Source organism: Cavia porcellus, unplaced genomic scaffold (genome assembly GCF_034190915.1).
Source record: "Cavia porcellus strain 051 isolate PalLab524CR breed Dunkin Hartley unplaced genomic scaffold, mCavPor4.1 scaffold_6, whole genome shotgun sequence".
Classification (NCBI taxonomy): domain Eukaryota; kingdom Metazoa; phylum Chordata; class Mammalia; order Rodentia; family Caviidae; genus Cavia; species Cavia porcellus.
The window spans coordinates 29,533,870-29,552,525 of record NW_026947489.1 but is presented as its reverse complement, the minus strand read 5'-3'; the positions used below and the strand labels follow the sequence as shown (position 1 = coordinate 29,552,525).

The 18,656-nt window shown below is 50.6% G+C and overlaps 1 protein-coding gene across 2 annotated transcripts; it reads left to right on the top strand.

Annotated features, from left to right (window-relative positions):
* Window positions 1-543: 543 nt before the first annotated feature.
* Spint1 (serine peptidase inhibitor, Kunitz type 1) lies at window positions 544-13,865 on the top strand. 2 transcript variants are annotated; one of them, XM_063250273.1, is made up of 11 exons: window positions 544-931; window positions 1,064-1,582; window positions 9,515-9,642; window positions 9,789-9,927; window positions 10,017-10,187; window positions 10,272-10,298; window positions 10,493-10,618; window positions 10,743-10,793; window positions 11,719-11,889; window positions 12,084-12,131; window positions 12,569-12,758. In XM_063250273.1, exons 2-11 carry the CDS (start codon window positions 1,147-1,149, stop codon window positions 12,616-12,618), a joined length of 1,347 nt encoding a protein of 448 aa, XP_063106343.1. In that variant the 5' UTR covers window positions 544-931; window positions 1,064-1,146; the 3' UTR covers window positions 12,619-12,758. The 2 variants fall into 2 exon arrangements, with proteins under 2 accessions (XP_063106343.1, XP_063106342.1); XM_063250272.1 differs by having other exon boundaries at window positions 555-931; window positions 12,671-13,865.
* The last annotated feature ends 4,791 nt before the right edge of the window (window positions 13,866-18,656 follow it).

Here is an 18,656-nt window from a genome sequence, read left to right as displayed (position 1 = left end):
ATGTGGAATTGCTTTTTGCTGGCAGACACCATTAAGAGGACTAATCCTGTCAGGTAGTGAGCAGCTTTTCACTTAGGAAGGGCTGTGAACTTGGTGTCAAGGAGTCCACGGTTTTGTGAAGGGCACTGACTCAGTTACTACGGTGAGCCAGAACCCCCACACCTCTGGAGTGGCAGAGGGCAGTCCGTTTCAGAGCAGGAGCACCCACTTTGGTGAGACAGGAGCCTGGGCTCCAAGGACAGAAGCAGTTCAGCAGGGTGCATGTACAGTGACACTGAGGCGACATCCATCACAGGGATAACCCCTCAGTTTCTGGGCAGTGTTGACCCCAAGAAATGGGAAGGATGTCTCCAGGGATGGTTAAAGATGGCAAGGTCGCTTGCATGCCCTCCAGCCCCTTCCCAAGCGCCCAAGGCCTGGGGCTGGGAATCCCGGCCCCGACCGGAAAGGGAAGCTGGAGGCTGCAGCCCTAGAACGCCCTACCTGCGCAACTTCGCTGGGGCCCCGCCCCGTCCCCGCCTTCGGGGTTCAGGATGCCCTTCTGGGGCGCAGGGGCCCTGGCGTGGGGAGGACAGGACGCCCCAGGCCTCCCGGGCAGGTGTCGCGGCGGGCCCGGGGTCGCAGGGCTGCGCTGGGCAGCGGCCTGGGCGGAAGCGGGGCTGGGCGGGGCCGACGGCGCAGGGGTTTAACGCTCGCCCCGCCCCGTCGCTCTGACTCAGTTTCACCAGCAACAGCGAGAGAAGTAGCAGATCTCGGGGCACCGGCACCTGGGCGGAAGCCGCGGGCTGAGCCGCGCAGGAAGCGGGGCCGGATCCTCCGGCGGCCCGGCCCCTCCCGCTCACCTGCGCAGGTAACCGGGCCGGCGAAGAGGCGGAGGCGCCGCGCTCCCAGCATGTTTGGCTTTGCCCTCTGCGCCCCTGCGCGTGTCCGGGTACGTGGGCTCTGGCGCCCCACTAGCTCGTCCGTCGGGGCTCTAGAGCGCGCAGGGGCCGGGTCTCCGCCTCCCCGGCGACGCGCTTTGCTCCCGGGCTGATCCGGCGTCTTCTCCTGCTCCCACCCCCAGGTCACAGGCACCCTCGGAACCCAGAGGCCTGCACTGTGAGAGTGACTCCCCTGGGGAGAAGGACGACGGCGTCCGGGAGGAGGATGGCCCGCGCCGCCGCCGCCGCCGTGTGGCTCCTTTGCGCCCTCGGTGTCCGGGACGCCAAGGCCGGGTTGCCGCCCGCGCCTGCTGAGCTGCCCACGGGAGCCTCCTGCCTGGCCCGCTTCACCAGCGGGGTCCCCGCCTTCGTGTTGGACACCGAGGCCTCGGTCAGCAATGGGGCCACCTTCCTGGGGTCCCCCGCGGCGCGGCGGGGCTGGGACTGCGTGCGCGCCTGCTGTGCCACCCAGGGCTGCAACCTGGCGCTGGTGGAGCTGCAGCCCGACGGCGGGGAGGACGCCATCTCCGCCTGCTTCCTCATGAACTGCCTGTACGAGCAAAACTTTGTGTGCAAGTTCGTGCGCAGGGACGGCTTCATCAACTACCTCACGCGGGAGCTTTACAACTCCTACAGCCAGCTGCGGAACCAGGGCTTTGGAGGTATGGAGGTGGGATGGAGCTGGAGAGGCTCACAAAGGGGGCTGGTAATGAGGTCTTTGAGAAAGTCGAGCGTCAGAGAAGAGTGAGGAGCTTCTAGGAGCCAAGGCAGGAGGATTGAAACTTCGAGCTGAGACTGGACAACCAGTGATTTAGCCAGAGACTCTGTCTCAAAATAAAAAAGGTTTGGGGATGTAACTTGGTGTGAAGGCGGTGGATTCAGTACTTAGTGCCGCGCAGGCGCGCACGATCTCACACACACACACACACACACACACACACACACACACACACACACGGAAGTCCACTTCCATCCTGACTCCTCCTTAGAAGTAGGCAGTATAAACACTAAACAAAAAAAGGGGATGTAATGAAGGAGGGGCATATCTGAGAGACTTATGCTGCGGATTCAGGACATTCAGAGGCCTTGAGGTGGCTGGTGCTCATCAGGAGGCCCGGCTCTGGGCTGCATGTATGGGAAAGGGGAAGTATCTCCCCAGATTTCCAACTTCTGGCCCTTATGGGCTGAGTCAGACACAGAGCTGTCTTGCAGCCTGGAGACCAAAAAGACACCAACCACGCACTTTGGAGGCTTTGGGAAGTGAACCTGGTTGTTGTCACTCCCACTGGCTAGACAGAGGACTGCTTAATTCCTCTCCCCTGGGAACAGATTGGTGTGTTTTGGGCGGTGGTGAGGGGAAACAGTCAGATGGCAGCGATTGAAGAACAAGTCCAGTTGGGGTTGACCCAGGATGGGTGGGGGCATTGTGGGTATAATAGCCTAGAGGCTGGGGGGGGGGGCTAAGAGGCTTGCTCTATGAGTCAGCCTGTTGGTATGTATCCCTAGTAGGGGAGGGATGTCACCTGTCCAGCCAGGTGTGTGTGCACATGCATGTGAGCCAGATAGGACTCTCCCTACTTAGGATCTTGTAACCGAGGGATCTGTTCTCTTACTTACTTTCAGGTCTAAGGGAAAGTGGGGGCCAGGACCCCTACCCTTTCCTCCTAGCACTGAGCAGGCAGCTGGGATAGGACTGCTCAGCTTTTCCCTGCATTTTCTCTACTGCTTTTCAGGCCAAGTGAGGCTCCAGGACTGAAGCAGGTGACAGCCAATAACCTCAGGTAGCCATATGTAGTTTACTGATGGCTGTACCACACATTCTGCCAGGCCAACAGTCTCTAGGTGCTGATGGTGGTCATCTGTGTTCTAAGTTAGGAAACAGACCTGTCACTTAAATAATTCCCCAAGGATAGCATTATCTCCTAAATGGTAAGCCTAGGAGTCATGGGGGTGTACAAAAGTCATGTGCTCGGGGCTGGGGATTTAGCTCAGCGGCATAAGCGCCTTCCTTGCAAGTGTGTGGTCGTGAGTTCAATCCCTGGTACCAATAAAAAAAAAGTCATGTGCTGTCTTTCACAGGAAATCACATTACTGGGAGACACCTAGTCCACGACCAGCACATACCTCAAACTACGACTAGGGAGTCCAAGGGACCAGACTGGCTGGGGCTGATTCTGAAGTGATCTAGTTTGGAAAGTGGAGAAGGGAACTTGCCTCTTGAGACTTTCCCCTGGGACAGAATGTCTCTCTAGCTAAGGATCCTCTCTGCTCCCTAGCCCTTTAGTAGTTCTCCTGGGTCTCTGACAAGAGGAAAGTGGGGTATTCTAGGAAGGGGTATACCATCTGAGCTCTCAGCTGGGTCATTGAGCCCCACTAGGCCTGGGCTGGAGCCTGTTCCACGAGGAAGCAGCAGATAAGTAGGTGGTAATGATGTGAAGTGACCATGACTACTATGGGTAGTGCCCTTCCTGCTCTGACAGGCCCCATGGGAGTCCTTCTGCAAGGCCAGAGTCTGAATTTTTAAAAATTTTTTTTGTGGTACCGGGGATTGAACTCACAATCTTGTACTTGCAAGGCAGGTGCTTATGCCGCTGAACTAAATACTCAGCCCGAGAGTCTGTCTGGGAGCCAAGCTGGATAGGGGCCACCTTCTTCATGTGGAAACTACCAGGACTGAATTTTAGCACAGGATAGGTGGCTTGGGGATTTCCTGGAGATTGAAGTGCTAGGTAGAGCTTAGACTATGAGCCCCCTGGAGTGCTCCAGGGCCTTGGGACCCAGGGCTTTGGGACTGGAGGCAGTTGTGAGCGTGTCAGGAACTCCAGTATCAGCTGGTAAGATGGAAGCTGGGGTTGAGGTAGATAAGGTAAAGCATGGTCAGGGCTTCGAAGCCTTTGATTCTTGTGTTGGAAGAAACACTGAGAAACCCTCCCCAGCATGCATTGCTTCATTTCATTGCTTCTCTGCCTGTGGATGGGCCGCACTTGGCAAGATGCCTGGAGCCAGAGGCCAAGTTGTTGGTCTCTTCTCTCCCCTCCCCCTCTTTGCAGTGGCGTAGGGTGATGAGTGTGTTTCCCTGGAGATGTCCTGAGGCCTGGCAGCTGAGGAAGGGCCAGTTTTATTGCCATTCTAGCCCTTTGCTCTTTTTTTGGGAGTGGCAGGGCAGGGCATACTGGCCCCTGGTCCTGGGGCCTGAGGCTTGAGGAGGACAGAGGTGAGGGGGAGGGGCAGTCCTGATTCAGCCCCAGGTCAGTAGTGTCACTTGCCTGCCCTTTTACCTGGGGGCCTAGTGGGGGTGGGAGGGATGGGGTGCTGCTATCTGCTTTCCCCTCTTCAGAAGCTGGTTTTCTGCACCACATAAGGCAGGAGGAACATCTCTCCCAGCCTCTGCCTTCTCAGCTTGTCTCATGGGGAATTCTGATTGTGGGCCAACCTGGGCTGGGGTTGCTGCTAGAGGGCCACTTTCCATTCCTCTTCCTCTCCTTGCCTTCTTTTCCCTAAGTCCCAGGCAACCAGTTTTCATTTTGTGTTTTGTAGGTGCCCTGGCCATTTAACACATTTTCCTGACAAACTTTTCCCTTCTGGACCTACCAGTGTCAGACAGTGTCACCATCTGTCCTGGTCTTATCTCTGTGACCACCTTCTTGAGTCCCTCACTGGCTCTACTTTCTCTGCCTTTTTCTATGACTCAGCCTCCTACCAGCCTTTTTTTCTGTGCTTCAGACATACCCTTCCATTTAAACTCTGCAGAGCCTCTGCAAAGAGCATTCTGGTGACATCTGTAAGAATGTGACCCTGGGGCTGGGGCTTTAGCTCAGTGGCATAAGCACTGCCTGGCAAGCATGAAGTTGTGAGTTCAATCCCCAGTACCCAAAAAAAAAAAAAAAAAAAAAAAAATGTCACCCTGGACACTGTTCCACTTGTATGAATTCATCTCCAGACTTAGCTCGAACATGTGTACAACTCATTTATTCTAATAATGAAGACTTGGAACACATCTTGTATGTGTCAGCACATCACCTAGTGAGCACTGTTATGCTGTTTTAATGCCAAAAACTAAGGTGCCCTGATTTTTGGAAGGAAAGCTATGAATTCAGATACTATTTGTGTGTGTGTGTGTGTGTCTGTGTGTGTGTGTGTGTGTGTGGTACTGGGCAGTGAGCCCAAGAGCACTCTATTGTTGAGCTACATCCCAGCCCTTTTTATTTTTTATTTTGAGACACAAAGTCTTCTAAAATTGCCCACGCTGTGATCTTCCAGCCTCACCCTCTCAGAGTGCTGGGATTACAGGCATGCACCACCATGCCTGGCTCAAATACTGTCTTGACATTCACATATATACATAGACACAAAGTGGTAATAGTGGGTGCTTTTGTGGTAAGAAACAGTTCGAGGCCAGCCTGGGCTACATAGTGAGTTCAAGGTTGGGGAGGACTACATAGGGAGACTATCTCAAAAAAAAAGAGAGAGAAAAGAAAAGAAGAAAGGGTGACCTAATTATCACTACCTGTTCAGATTTTATATTCTGTACACATATTACATAAGCTTTTTTTAAAAAGCAAGCAAAACCACACCTCTGAGCAGGTGGTGACCTGCAGCTTTTTTGTGTTTTTTAAAAATTAAATTTATTGGTACAATTTAGATATATGTAATGATCACAATCATCATAGGGAATTTGTACCTGTATGTGATACGATTCCTCTTAGCATAATGTTTTGGACCAAGTACAGGCAATGGAGTCAGAAAGACCTGGGTTCAAATCCCAGATGCACTGTTTAGAAAGTCAGCCATGGGGCTGGGGATTTAGCTCAGCAGTGTAAGTGCCTACCTTGCAAGCGCACAGTGTGAGCTCAATCCCTGGTACCAAAAAAAAAGAAAGAAAGAAAGCCGTGACCCTGGACAAATTGTTTAACCTGTCAGGTGTCAATTTTCTCATCAGAAGCCAGGATAAGGATGTAGGTATGGTGAGTGGCTATGCAAGCTGGTGATGGGGACCATGAGTTAGCAAACTTTCATGCATGTCTAGTTAGTAAATAGTTTAGGGTTTATGTGATGTAGGTCTCTGTCATGATTGCTCTGCTACGGTAATGTGAAAGCAGCAGCAGCAGTGTAGACAGGGGCCAGGCTGTATTCTGGCTTGCAGCTGTCTTTTTCTTTTTTTTTTTTTTTGGTGGCCCTGGGATTGAGCCCAGGGCTTTGCACATGCTAGGCAGATTTTCTAACACTGAGTTACATCACAGCCACATAGATATATAGATAGATACAAAGATTATTGCTTCATCCATTTAAAAACAGCAAGGGCCGGGGATTTAGCTCAGCGGCACAAGCACCTGCCTGGCAAGCGCAAGGTTGTGAGTTTGATCCCCGGTACCACCAAAAAAAAAAAGAAAGAAACACATTTAAAAACAGCAGATGTATAGCTCAGCAGCCTGACAAGTACAAGGTTTTTAAATTTAACCCCCAGTACTGAAAAAATAAAAATAATATAAAATAAACAACAGATTCAGCCCATAGGTCATATGAGTCCCCAACCCTATACAGATGGGGATCATTTTTTCTGTTTAAGTTTTGTTTTTGTCTGTGAGACAGGGTCTTGCTATGCAGTTCAGGCTGGCCTTGAGCTCACTTTGTAACCCAGGCTGGTCTTGAACTCACAATGATCCTCCTGCCTCAGCCTCCCAAGTGCCTTGTGCCAGCCCTGTTGTTTTTGTTTTTTGAGATGGGGTCTCACTATGCAGTTCAGGCTGGCCTCTGACGCAAGTGATCCTCCTGCCTTACCTGCCCCAGTGCTGGAATTATAGGTGTGCCCCACCATGCCTGGTTGGTGAATCCTTGTTTCAGATTCAGCTTCTCTATAAGGGAACCCACACCTTCCCCCTAATCTGGTTTCCCTTCCGCCTGTGCCAGAACTCTTCCTCCTCAGTGCGTACAGCCTGTTATGAGAAGCAAGAGGCAGAGGCCTGCTAGTGTTTCTCACTACCACCTTTTCCATTTTCCTGGCTGCCCTGTGATTCTTTTTCTTTTTCTTTTTCTTTTTTTTTTTTTTTTTTTTTTTTTTGGTACCAGGAATTGAACTCAACCTTGTGCTTGCCAGACAGGTACTTGTGCTGCTGAGCTGTATCCCCAGCCCTGCCCTGTGATTCTGACCCCTCCTATTGCATCTACCCTGAACTGATGCCCTTGCACAGAAAATTGGCCCCAAATGCACAGAAACCCTTCCAGACAGATGTGTGAACAGCTGCTGCCCAAGCAGGAGCTCCCAGTTTCCAGCCCCGGGCCACTCCCTAGGCCTTGTAGACACGGACCTGTGTTTTGAAGGTCACTGTGTGCTGCTGCCAGGCCTCCAAGTTTGGTCCAGTGTCTGTCCCTTCTGTACCACTATTTAATATTTGAATGTTACCCCTGCTCTGTCCAAACACCCTGGCCTGGCATCTAGGGTACTTGAAGATTTGTCTCAGCCTGGCTGGTCTCCCTACTGTCGATCTAAGTAGCCTCACAAATCCCTAGTTGCTTGCTTTGGTTTTGCATGTTTTCTGTTGTCATAAGCCACACCCCATACTGTTCTCACTACCCACCCAGCAAAAACAAAATTAAATTCTTCCTAACAGGGTCTGTGGGTACACACCTATTATCTCAGCAGTTTGACAGGCTGAGGCAAAAGTTCAAGCCTAACTTAGAAAACTTAGTGACTTAATCCCAGCACTTGGGAGGCTGAGGCAGGAGGATCTTTGCAAGTTCAAACCCATCCTGGGCTACAAAGTGAGCACAGCCTGAACCGCTTAGCAAGACCCTGCCTCGGAAAACAAAAAATAGAAAATGAAAAGAGAAAAAGAAAACTTAATGACTTAGCAAGACCTTATCTCCAAATAAAAAGGAGATTGTAGCTCAGTGCAAAGGCCCCAGGTTCAATCCCCAGTACTGCAAAACAAACAGAAGCCCTTTCCTCCCTGGCCTGCAGTGGCCTCTTTGCTTCCTTCACTCCGTGTCTGTGTCTGCTGCTTTGCCTTGTAAACACTGGCTTCGTGCTGTTAGATCTTTTCTGCCCGCTGGCCTGTAGTCCCTGCCCAGGACTATTAATTTCCTAGGGCTGCAGTAACAAGTTACTACAAACCTAGTGGCTTAAAACAAAGAAATGTGTTGTCTCATGGTTCTGGAAGTTCTGGAGGCCAGAGTGTAAAATCAAGGTGTGACCAAGGACGCACTGCTCCCTGGACTGTAGGAATGAAACCTTCTTGCCTCTTCCTGCTTCTGGTGTCCCTGGCTCGTGGCTGCATCCCTGGGTCTCTGACTGTCGACACCTGACAGTCTCTTCTTGCCCCGTGTCCTTTTGTTTTTATAAGGACACTTCTCATTGTATTTAGGACCTGCTCAGCTAACCCAGGTTGCCCTCATCTGGGAATCCTTCACTTAATTACTTCAGTAAAGACCATTTCCAAATAAGGTCACATAATTGGCTCCAGGGGTCTGCCAAGGCACAACTTTTGGGGGCCACCATTCAACTCGCTACAGATAGGGAGTCCTGCTTTGTGTTGTCATTCTGTCCTATCCCCTCACCCTGAGCTGAGAAAGCCATAGGCACAGGTGTCAGGTCAAGGGAGGATGTAGCCCCCTCGTAACCATCTAAAGTGGCAGAGGTACCCAGTTCCCAGGGCCACAGTCTCTCTCCAGGTGGGCTTTTCTGTATGATGTAGCCTAGCGGAGTGAGTGCAGTGACTTTTAATCACGCATTTCCTATCTGCTTTTTTTTTTTCTTTTGTACTGGGGATCAAACTCATAACCTCGAGCTTCCAGGCAGGCGCTTATGCCACTGAGCTAAATCCCCAGCCCATCTTATTTGCCTTTTAATGAATTAATACTTTAGCTTTTCTTTTTCTCTCAGTACTGGTGATTAAATTCAGGGCTGTTCTATCACAGAACTACATCACCAGCACTTCTTACTTTTTGTGTTGAAACAGTCTTGCTAAGTTGTCTTTGAACTTAGGATCTTCTGCTGGAGCCTGCTACTCAGCCTCCTGAGGAGGTGAGATTATAAGCATTATAAGCCACCATGCCTGGTTTACTTTAACTTTTTTTTTTCCTTCTTCTCTTTAGTAAATCCAGGGTCTTTGCACTGAGCAACAGTCTTCAGACTTTTTTATTCTGTATTTTGAGACAAGCTTGTGCTACATCACTAACTTGCCTAGGTTAGGCTTGAATTTGGCAGTCCTCCTGCCTCAGCCTCTCTGAATGCTAGAATTACAGGCAAGCATTACCATACCCAGCCAGTTTACTTTAACTTCCAAAGCATTTAGCACAAGTACCTGCTTACTATAGAAAATAAAAACAAGCTTACTTCTCCAAGTACACACACAGACTTTTCCTTCCTAAAGGAAATCAGATAGCACATGGTGTTCAGTAATTTGTTTCAGAAAGTGGGTTTTGCCACATAAAAATGGCATAGTGTCTCTGAATAGCAAGTAAGACGATCCTACCTGCTCTCCAGGTGATGGTTGAGCCCCAGGCTGGCCCAGGTGTGGTTTGTGCTGTCACCCCCTGCCCCCAGAAGACACTTAGTCTGTTCAGTGAGAACTCACCTTTCCTCCATCTTCCTCCAGGGTCCCAGATCCCCAGGGCCTGGTTGGGCATAGACTTGAAGGTACAACCCCAGGAGCCCCTGGTGCTGAAGGACTTGGGCAACACAGATTGGCACCTACTTCAGGGTGACACCAGCGTCACCATAGAGGTGAGACACTGGCTAGCTCCCTTACCATGGGTGGGGTGCAGAGAAGTTCCTGCGCTTCCCAAGGTGGGTGGGTATGTGGCTGAGAAGGCCTGGGGCAGCCTCAGGGCATGGAGGGTGCCCAGCCTGATAGCCAATCCTGTGTGCAGAAGAAAGAGCCGGACCAGTTGGAGCTCTGGGGACTGAAGGAAGGCACCTACTTGTTCCAGCTGACAGCTGCCAACTCAGACGAGCCACAAAGCTCCACAAACGTCACAATCACTGTGTTGTCCGCCAAGCAGACAGAAGGTGAGAGGGGAGGGCAGGTAGCACCTGGAGCACCCAACCTCCCGCCCTGCTGACCCCTGCAGACCCCTCACCCGCTCTCCCCGCTCCAGACTACTGCCTCGCCTCCAGCAAAGTGGGCCGCTGCCGGGGCTCCTTCCCCCGCTGGTACTACGACCCCAAAGAGCAAATCTGCAAGAGGTTCACTTACGGTGGCTGCTTGGGTAACAAGAATAACTACCTCCGGGAGGAGGAGTGCATGCTGGCCTGCCGGGATGTGCAAGGTGGGCCTTGAGAGAAGTCACCCCATCTTCTCTTCCTGCAGAGCCTGGCCGCACCTGCTCTGACTTCTCTTTCTTTCTCCCCAGGCCCCTCGATGGAGAGGCATCATGCAGGTGGGCTTCCTCTTTCCCTATTTCACCCACTAGGTGTCCAGTCCTATTGTGTATGTTTCCCCACCAACCTGCCTTTGCCCTCCCCACCCTTTCCCCGTCCTACGGGAGGGCCACAAAGACCCCACCTCTGCCAACCCAGTGCCTTCCTGTCGGGATGAGCCCTAGCTCACCCCCTGCCATTCCCCCCTTCCCAGTGTGCTCAGGCAGCTGCCAGCCCACCCAGTTCCGTTGCAGCGATGGCTGCTGCATTGATGGCTTCCTGGAGTGTGATGACACCCCAGACTGCCCTGATGGCTCCGATGAGGCCAGCTGTGAAAAGTGTGAGGCCTGGGGTTTGAGAAAGGGTGGGCAGCACGATGGGCGTTCTGGCACCTGAACCTGGACAAACCCTTGTTGGACTTAACCTTGACCCTTTCATCTGTCCCTGACCTTTCATCTCTGCAGATACCACTGGCTTTGATGAGCTCCAGAACATCCATTTCCCCAGTGACAAAGGTGAGGGCCCCCAGTGCCCTCGGCCAGGGATGCCTGCTGGCACCGCTGTCCTCACTCATTCCTTCTGGCAGTGCCTGCAGGACATTGCCAGGCTGAGGGCACAGAGTCAGGGGAGGGGTGCCCTAGCTGCCTTCTGTGACTGTTTCTCAAACATCACTAGTTTTGGCTGGACATCTTCATAATTGATGCCACATCCACTGCAAAACATGTAATTTAACTTTTTAGCTTAATGTACCAAAAAGGAAAGTTCGTATCAGTGCCATGAAAAAAATTTTTTGAGGGGGTGTTTATTTTGGCTTGGTTGTTTTGAGACAGAGCCTTGCCGTATAGTCCAGGCTGGCTTGAATCCACTATGTAGCCCAGGCTGGCTTCAAACTTGCAACTTCCTGCCTCAGCCTCAAGAGTACTGGGAATTCAGGTGTGCACCAGCACCCCTGACTAATGCCATAAGTGGAAAACTGCAATGATTTGCCACAAGTTGAACTTAATGACAAAAATAAATATAATAAAACAATGTCATTGGACATTTTAGCCACCAAGGCTCAGACCTTGAGGCCGATCTTCTTTGTTTTTGTTTGTTTGTTTGTTTTTGGTACCAGGAATCAAACTCATGACCTAGCACTTGTCAGGCAGACCCTTATGCTGCTGAGCTAAATCTCTGGCCCCAGCGCATCTTCTTTGTTAAAACAGTGATAGAAAACAGACATTAACACAGTGAGAAAAGTTAAAACAAATTGAAGAAGAAATAAATATATGAGTCCATGCAGTTTCCTTTTGTGCCTGTGTTAGTGTCCAGGATTTGTCTTCCTGGCATGAAGTAGGGAGTGTTTCTGCACCCCCCAGCCCTTGAAGGGGTAAGGGGTAGCAGCCAGGTGAGCCTGGTGGCCCTGGGTGCTCACTTAGCTCTTTGCCTCACCCTACCCAGGGCACTGCGTGGACCTGCCAGATACAGGGGTCTGCCAGGAGAGCATCCCGCGCTGGTACTACAACCCCTTTAGTGAACACTGCGACCGCTTTACCTACGGTGGTTGTTACGGCAACAAGAACAACTTTGAGGAAGAGCAGCAATGTCTGGAATCCTGTCGAGGCATCTCCAGTGAGTCTGGTGGCGGGCTAGGGTGTGTGGAGGGAAGGCCTGCTGTGTCGCAGTCGGTACCAGGGTGTGTGTGTGCCCTCCATCATGAGTGCCTGCACTGGTCGTGAGAGATGACGGTGCAGAGGGGCTGGGACCATGGGAGCAGCTGAACCCCGGAGCCCTTAGAGCCCACCGTCTCTTTTTCCATTTTGCAGAGAAGGATGTGTTTGGGCTGCGGCGGGAAAACGCCATTCCCAACGTAGGTAAGGCTTGATCTTTTCCTGTTGCCGAAGTGGATGCCTAGGTATCACCCTGGGGATACAGTCCGCGTGACTGGCCACGGCTGCCTGAGGCATGTGGAGAGGGACCCTGAAGGTCTCCAGAGGGACAGTGTGCCATGATGAAATAGCAAGGGCTGGAAGTAAAGTGCGTGCCAGCTGTCTGCCTGTGGAGGCCCAGTCCTCTCCTAAGCCCCTTGAAATTGGAACAGTTTAGAGCCAGGTCTGAGCCCCCCAGCTGTCCCTCCGAGTTCATGCCTGCGTGCTGAAGGCCTGAGCTGGTTGCCCATGTGCTTCCATGTCTGGCGTCTGTTCCCTTGGTCCCTTCTCGAGCTGGGTGAAGATCAGAACAAGGCAGGCCTTGGGAGGCCTCATTCTTTTTTTTTTTTTTTTTTTGTCTTTTTCCTTTTTATCGGTACCAGGGATCGAACTCACGACTGCCTGCTTACAAGGCAGGTGCTTATGCCGCTGAGCTAAATCCCCAGCCCCATGGGAGGCCTCATTCTGCCCCCTTCTATCGGCAGGCTCAGTAGAAGTGACCATTGCTGTACTCCTGGTCACCTGCATTGTAGTGGTGATAGCCCTCCTGGGTTACTGCTTCTTCAAGAACCAGAGAAAGGACTTCCAAAGGCACAGCCACCACCCTCCTCCCACGCCTGCCAGCTCCACTGTCTCCACTACCGAAGACACAGAACGGCTGGTCTATAATCACACAACCCGGCCCCTCTGAGCCATGACACTTCCTGCTGTTGAAGACTGGGGACACTTCGGGACCACACTCCTCCTGCCTGTTTCCCAGCCTTCTGCGCCTCAGAAGAGAGGCTTTTGCTCTCTTGGAGAAGTCTCAGGGAGCTTGGGCCAGTTTTCCTGAGAAAGCTCAGGGGTCTGGGAGCAGCGAGAAACCCTTGAGCCAGTACTGTACATAGATGGATCCGCCCAAAGCTGAGCTTTTGTTGTGTTCAAAGCTGCCTGCAGCCACCCCGTGGCTCTGGGAAGGAAGCTGGGGTGGTGTTGGAAACCAACCCTATCTTCTGTAGCTGCCCTTCAACTCTGCACAGTCCAGGGCTGGGAGGAGGACTTCCCTGTGTAGTTTGTACTGTAAAGAACTGCTTTTAGAGTGCCGAGGACAGAACTCAGTGGTAGAGTATGTGTGTGCTGACCGTGCCCAAGGCCCTTAGTTTGATTCCGCAACACTGGAGAGGGGATGCTTTGTCTGTACTTACTGCTGTGGAGGTGAGAGGAGTGGAAGATGGAGGCCTTCAAGCTGGGCATGGTGGCACACACCTGTAATCCCAGAACTTGGGAGGCTGAGGCAGGAGGATCACTGTGAGTTTGAGATCAGCCTGGGTTACAGAGTGAGCTTAAGGCCAGCCTGAACTGCATAGTGAGATGATATCTCAAAAAGACCCCCCAAAAAAAGGATGGCGGCCTTCCTCTTCCCTCAGCATTGCACTGTCTCACTTAACCAGCCCCAGCTGAGCGTAGACAAGCAATCAGAGTTAGAAGAGGCTCCTCTGCATCTTCCACTTCCTGGCCTCAGGGCTCCCCAACATCTTACCCCAGCCCTTCGTGGGCTTTACACAGGTCCTGTGGACTCCATGTGAAAAAGGAGTTATATGAGGTTGGGGGTAAAACTTAGCAGCAAAGTGCTTGCCTAGCACACACAAGGCCCTGGGTGTTCAGTTCCCAGCTCTGCAAAAATAAATAAGATGAAATGGTTTCTGCCTTTGTTCTTTGAAACGGGAGCAGGATGAGGTTGCTGGGGGGAGATGAGACTGCCCATCTAACCGGTTCCACCTTTGGCCACCCAGTTCAGCAGGTTTTCCTGCCTCTCCCGAAACTGCCCCATCCTCAGGGTGGAGAGGTGTGTCAGGTTTGACCCCTGGAGAGAACTGGTGAGAGGTCCCTGAGAGCAGGGGTCAGAGAAGGCCAAATGCTGCTAGGCAGTGTGTTTGAAGCACTCACCAACCCTGTTTAGCTGAGGCAAGTCTTAGGCTCATGTCTTCGAAAGGGGAACGCACAGGCTGGATCCCTGGCTCTTACTCCCAACCCCCTGGGCCCCAGTACTAGGGGTTGAACATGGGCCCTTTGCATTGAGCTATATCCCTAACCTTTCTTATTGTTTACTTTGAGACCTTCACTAAGTTGTCTAGGCTGGCCTCAAATTTGCAGCCTACTTCTGCTTCTGCTAGGATTCCCAGGTAGGTACTACCATGCCTGGCAAACCCTGGCCCTTCACTCTACCTGATGCAGTCCAGGTCACCAGCTACCATCCTTCACAGCCACAGAAGCTCTGGCTTCACAGGAATGCAGCTCATCCCCAGCCTCTGGGCCCCTGCTCAGCAGCACACTCCAACCCACTCCCCTCCATTCAAGCCACCTCCTGTGTGCAGCCCCTTTCCAAAATTGTGTGTTACAGGTAACTGACCCCAGAACCTTTGCACTGAGCAACATCCCTATCCTCTTTCTTTCTTTTATTTTTTTATTTTGAGACGGGATCTCACTAAATTTCCTAGGCTTTGTTTAAACTTGGAATCCTTCTCCCTCATTGTTCCGGAGTTCTGGGATTACATGTGTGTCACTGTGCCTGGCTAGAATCATACTTCTAATCCACAAATTACACTGAGCTCCTATGTGCTAGAGACTGCCAATCATTAGAAATTTAGTAGGTGGCACAAACCTGTAATCCCTGCACAAGGGAAGCCGAGGCAAGAGGATTACTGTAAGTTTGAGGCCAGCCTGAGCCACATACTGAGTACAACGCCAGCTTCAACTACAAAATGAGACCCTGTCTCAAAAAATAAAGTAAAATTAGTATTATACTTGGGAAGCACTAGTGAAATTCTTCACATCCCAAATTGGCTCAGCACAAGATCTCGAGGCAAAGGTATCATTATCCCCAATATCCAGGGGAGGAAACTGATGGGATATGTAAGTTTTCTTTTTTTTTTTTTTTTTTTTTTTTTTTTTTTTGTCTTTTTCATTTTTATTGGTACCAGGGATTGAACTCATGACTGCCTGCTCGCGAGGCAGGCGCTTATGCCGCTGAGCTAAATCCCCAGCCCCTGGGATATGTAAGTTTTCAAGGTTTGGAGCTGATGTGGGAGGACTGGATCCAACCACCAACAGTGCAAAGCCACAGCCTCATCTTCCAGGACAGATTGGGGTTGCCTGTGAGCAACACAAAGGTGCGTACGTGAAGCCCCAGGGCACAGCTCAAGGCCTGCACAGCTGTGCACACCTGTGAGGAAGCAGCCAGTGAGGGATGGGCAATGCCTCTCTACCACCGTGCTGTGTGCCCAGCCCACCACCCCTTCTCATCCCTCAGCTCAAGTTCAAGGCCCTGCACTTGGAGAGCACAGCTGGCTGGCACTCCACACTTCGCACCCTGCCTGCCAGCAGGACCCCGCACATGGGGCACCCTTCCTTGTGTGAATATCTATCCTCTTGCCAGGTGTGAGTTGTTCTCCAGCACCTCATTCACCCTCTGTGACCTCAGTTAATGGTAATTGCTGGACAAATGTTGGGTGGACAGCAGGCAGGGATGGAGCCCTTTGTCTGTTCCCTTCCACAGGGCACTGTATTCTCCTTCCTAATCTCCTTTGCTGGGCACTCATCTATCATTTAGGACTCAAAATTTGATTCCTCTGATCTTTCCTTTGGTCTTTGGTTCTTCTTGGTTCTCTCTAAGTACTTCTGGGGCTGAGTGATTAATGGGCTCAAATGCTTCTTGGTTCTCTCTAAGTACTTCTGGGGCTGAGTGATTAATGGGCTCAAATGCTATTCCAGCGCCTCTAACAGTGATCAACACAGAGTAAGTGCTTAGTGTATGTTGAGCTAGAGTGAACATCCTCTCCTCTCGGGAAAGGGTGGAGATCAAATGAGATGATGCCAGGCTAAGATTCATTTCCAGCTACTGGTGCGCTGTTAGTTTTGGACAGAAGAGGTGGGACCGTGTAGTGGCCGCTAGGGGGCGCTCTCACAACGACTCGGTCCTGTGTGTCCTGCAAGGGTTTAGTTACAGGGAATTCAGTCTTAGGCAGGTGTCAGGCGCCAAGCAATAAGGGCTGAGATGTAACATGCTGTCCTGCAATTATCATCTGGGATGCAGGCAGTGTGGATGCAAATGCTATAATAATTTGGTCCCTAAACTGATCTAATCTCCCAGGACCCTAGCCACATTCTCCTCTGTCCGCACCCAAATGACTCTTGGAACTTTCTGCCTGCTGCCCTGCCTTCCCAGTTGCCTTTACCTTGAATGCCCTTCTGGCTCTGGAAAGATCCTACTTTAGCCTATGCATGACCCAGCTCTCCAGCCAAAGTTCACAGCTGCCCTGTCCTCCCATGCTGTGCTGCACACAGCAGCGCCCAATCAGTGTGTGCACCCTCATCTGGGCCAGGCTCCTTGGGACAGGGACTGTCTTCCACTTACCTCACGCTGAACCTTGCTGTGGATACTCAGCATCCAACAAATGGCTGTTGGAAAGAAGCAGAGGCTGGTCAAGCGAGGGAGATTAGGAAGGTTGTGAAATGACTTCAGGCAAGAGGGATTGGTAGGTGAGCAAGGTCTATGGGAAGGGATACATATATACCCATATTCACAATAGGATTAGTCACAATAGTGACCCAGGTGTCCACAGACAGGTAAATGGCTATGCAACATGAATACACACAAAAGATATAATGAGGGGTTTTAAAAAGGAAGGAAATTCTGCTAGGTATGGTGATGCATGTCTGTAATCCCAGCACTCCAGAGGCTGAAGCAGGAAGATCACCATGAGTTCAAGGCCAGCCTGGGCTACATAGTGAACTGAAGGTCAGCCTGGACTACTACATAGGAATACAAGAGGGGGGGGGAATTCTGACATATGTACAACACAGATGAAGCTTGAAGGTATTTTGAAAGAAAGAAACTAGTTACAAAAGGACAAATAATGTATGATTCTATTCATATGAGGTACTCAGAGTAGTCAAAATCACAGAACCAGAAAGTGGAGTGGTCATTGCTGTGGTAAGGGACATTTAGGGTGTGACTGTTTGTGGCTATAATATTTCAGTTTTGCAAGATAAAGAGTTCTGGAGAACGGATTGTGGAAGAGATTGCACAACAATATGAATATACTTAAGGCCACTGATCTGGATACTTAGAAATAGCCAAGGTAGATAGAAAGTAAGACACTTGAATTAGTGCCAGGGAAAAAACATGATACAAACAAATTTTTTCAGACAAAGAGATATGGCTCAGTGGCACAGTGCCTGCTTGGCAAGCACAAGATCTGAGTTTGATTCTCAGTACACACACAAAAAAATTGTGAGACAGTCTTACTATGTAGTTCAGGCTGGACTTGAGCTCTCTATGTAGCTCAGGCTGGCCTCAAACTCACAGTGATCCTGCTGCCTCAGCCTTCTGAGTTCTGGGATTACAGGTGTGCACCACCATGCCTGGACATAGTATAAATTTTATGTCATTTGTATTAGAATAATTGGGAAAAACTGAGAGGTGCATATATATGGACGTGAGTATGGGTGTGCCAAACAAAATAACACCACAAGGAGCAAAAATTGGCAGCAGAGGTTGTGGATCTTGTTTCTTGGGGGACCACCAAGCTGTTCAGTTTGTCTTAAAGCCTTAAGAGGGAAGGTGAAGAAGTAGGTGAGTGATAGCCACATAGTTGATCTCTTGGGGACTAAGCAGAGAAGTGAGCCCAGGCATAAAGTAGGAGGTAGCAAGCCAGGGTCTTTCTATTTAGTTTAGTCTGGGCTTCAACTCACTGTGAAACCCAGGCAGGCCTCAAACTCATAGTGATCTTCCTGCCTCAGCCTCCTGGGTGTTAGTCTTACAGGCATGTACCACCATGCCCAGTACTAATTAAACAGAAAGAAAGAAAGAAAGAAAGAAAGAAAGAAAGAAAGAAAGAAAGAGGGCTAAAGAGGGCTAAAGAGGGCTAAAGATGTAACTTAGTGCAAAGGCCTTGGATTAAATTCCCAGAACTGCAAAAACAAAAAAACAAATTGCACACTTGCAGCCTTCAGTCACAATTATTCAAAACAGTGGTTTAGGGGCTGGGGATTTAGCTCAGCAACATAAGCGCCTGCCTTGTAAGCATGCAGTTGTGAGTTCAATCCCTGATACAAAAACAAAACAAAACAAAACAGTGGTTTAATTCCTTTAACTAGTTGCCAGCATTTATAGGTTTACAGTCAGGAATTCAATATATGTATATAAATTGCTAGCATCTTGCTTAAATTTGGAGCCCTGTCCACAGTCTGCCTACACCCTGCAGTGGGCTAGGCCAGGCACTAAGCCTGGGATCCTCTGCAGCCAGCCAGGCCCTAAGCGGTTTCCAGCCTGCCATGCCTGTGGTTAGGAGCTTGCCTGGATCCTCCAGGCACCCTGTTTGGGATTGTTAGAGTTTTCCAGAGCAATAAAGGAGCAGAATATAAGAAAAAGTAAAAGTGGCCTTTTTATTTTAAAGGATGTAGAGAGGGGCTGGGGATTTAGCTCAGTAG

Bases quoted from the DNA above. Each gene is read 5' to 3' on its own strand.
- Spint1 (XM_063250272.1), top strand. From the start codon at position 1,147: ATGGCCCGCGCCGCCGCCGCCGCCGTGTGGCTCCTTTGCGCCCTCGGT. The intron at 9,928-10,016 runs GTGAGAGGGGAG...TCCCCGCTCCAG, and splicing joins GTCCGCCAAGCAGACAGAAG to ACTACTGCCTCGCCTCCAGC. The intron at 12,132-12,670 runs GTAAGGCTTGAT...TTCTATCGGCAG, and splicing joins AAACGCCATTCCCAACGTAG to GCTCAGTAGAAGTGACCATT.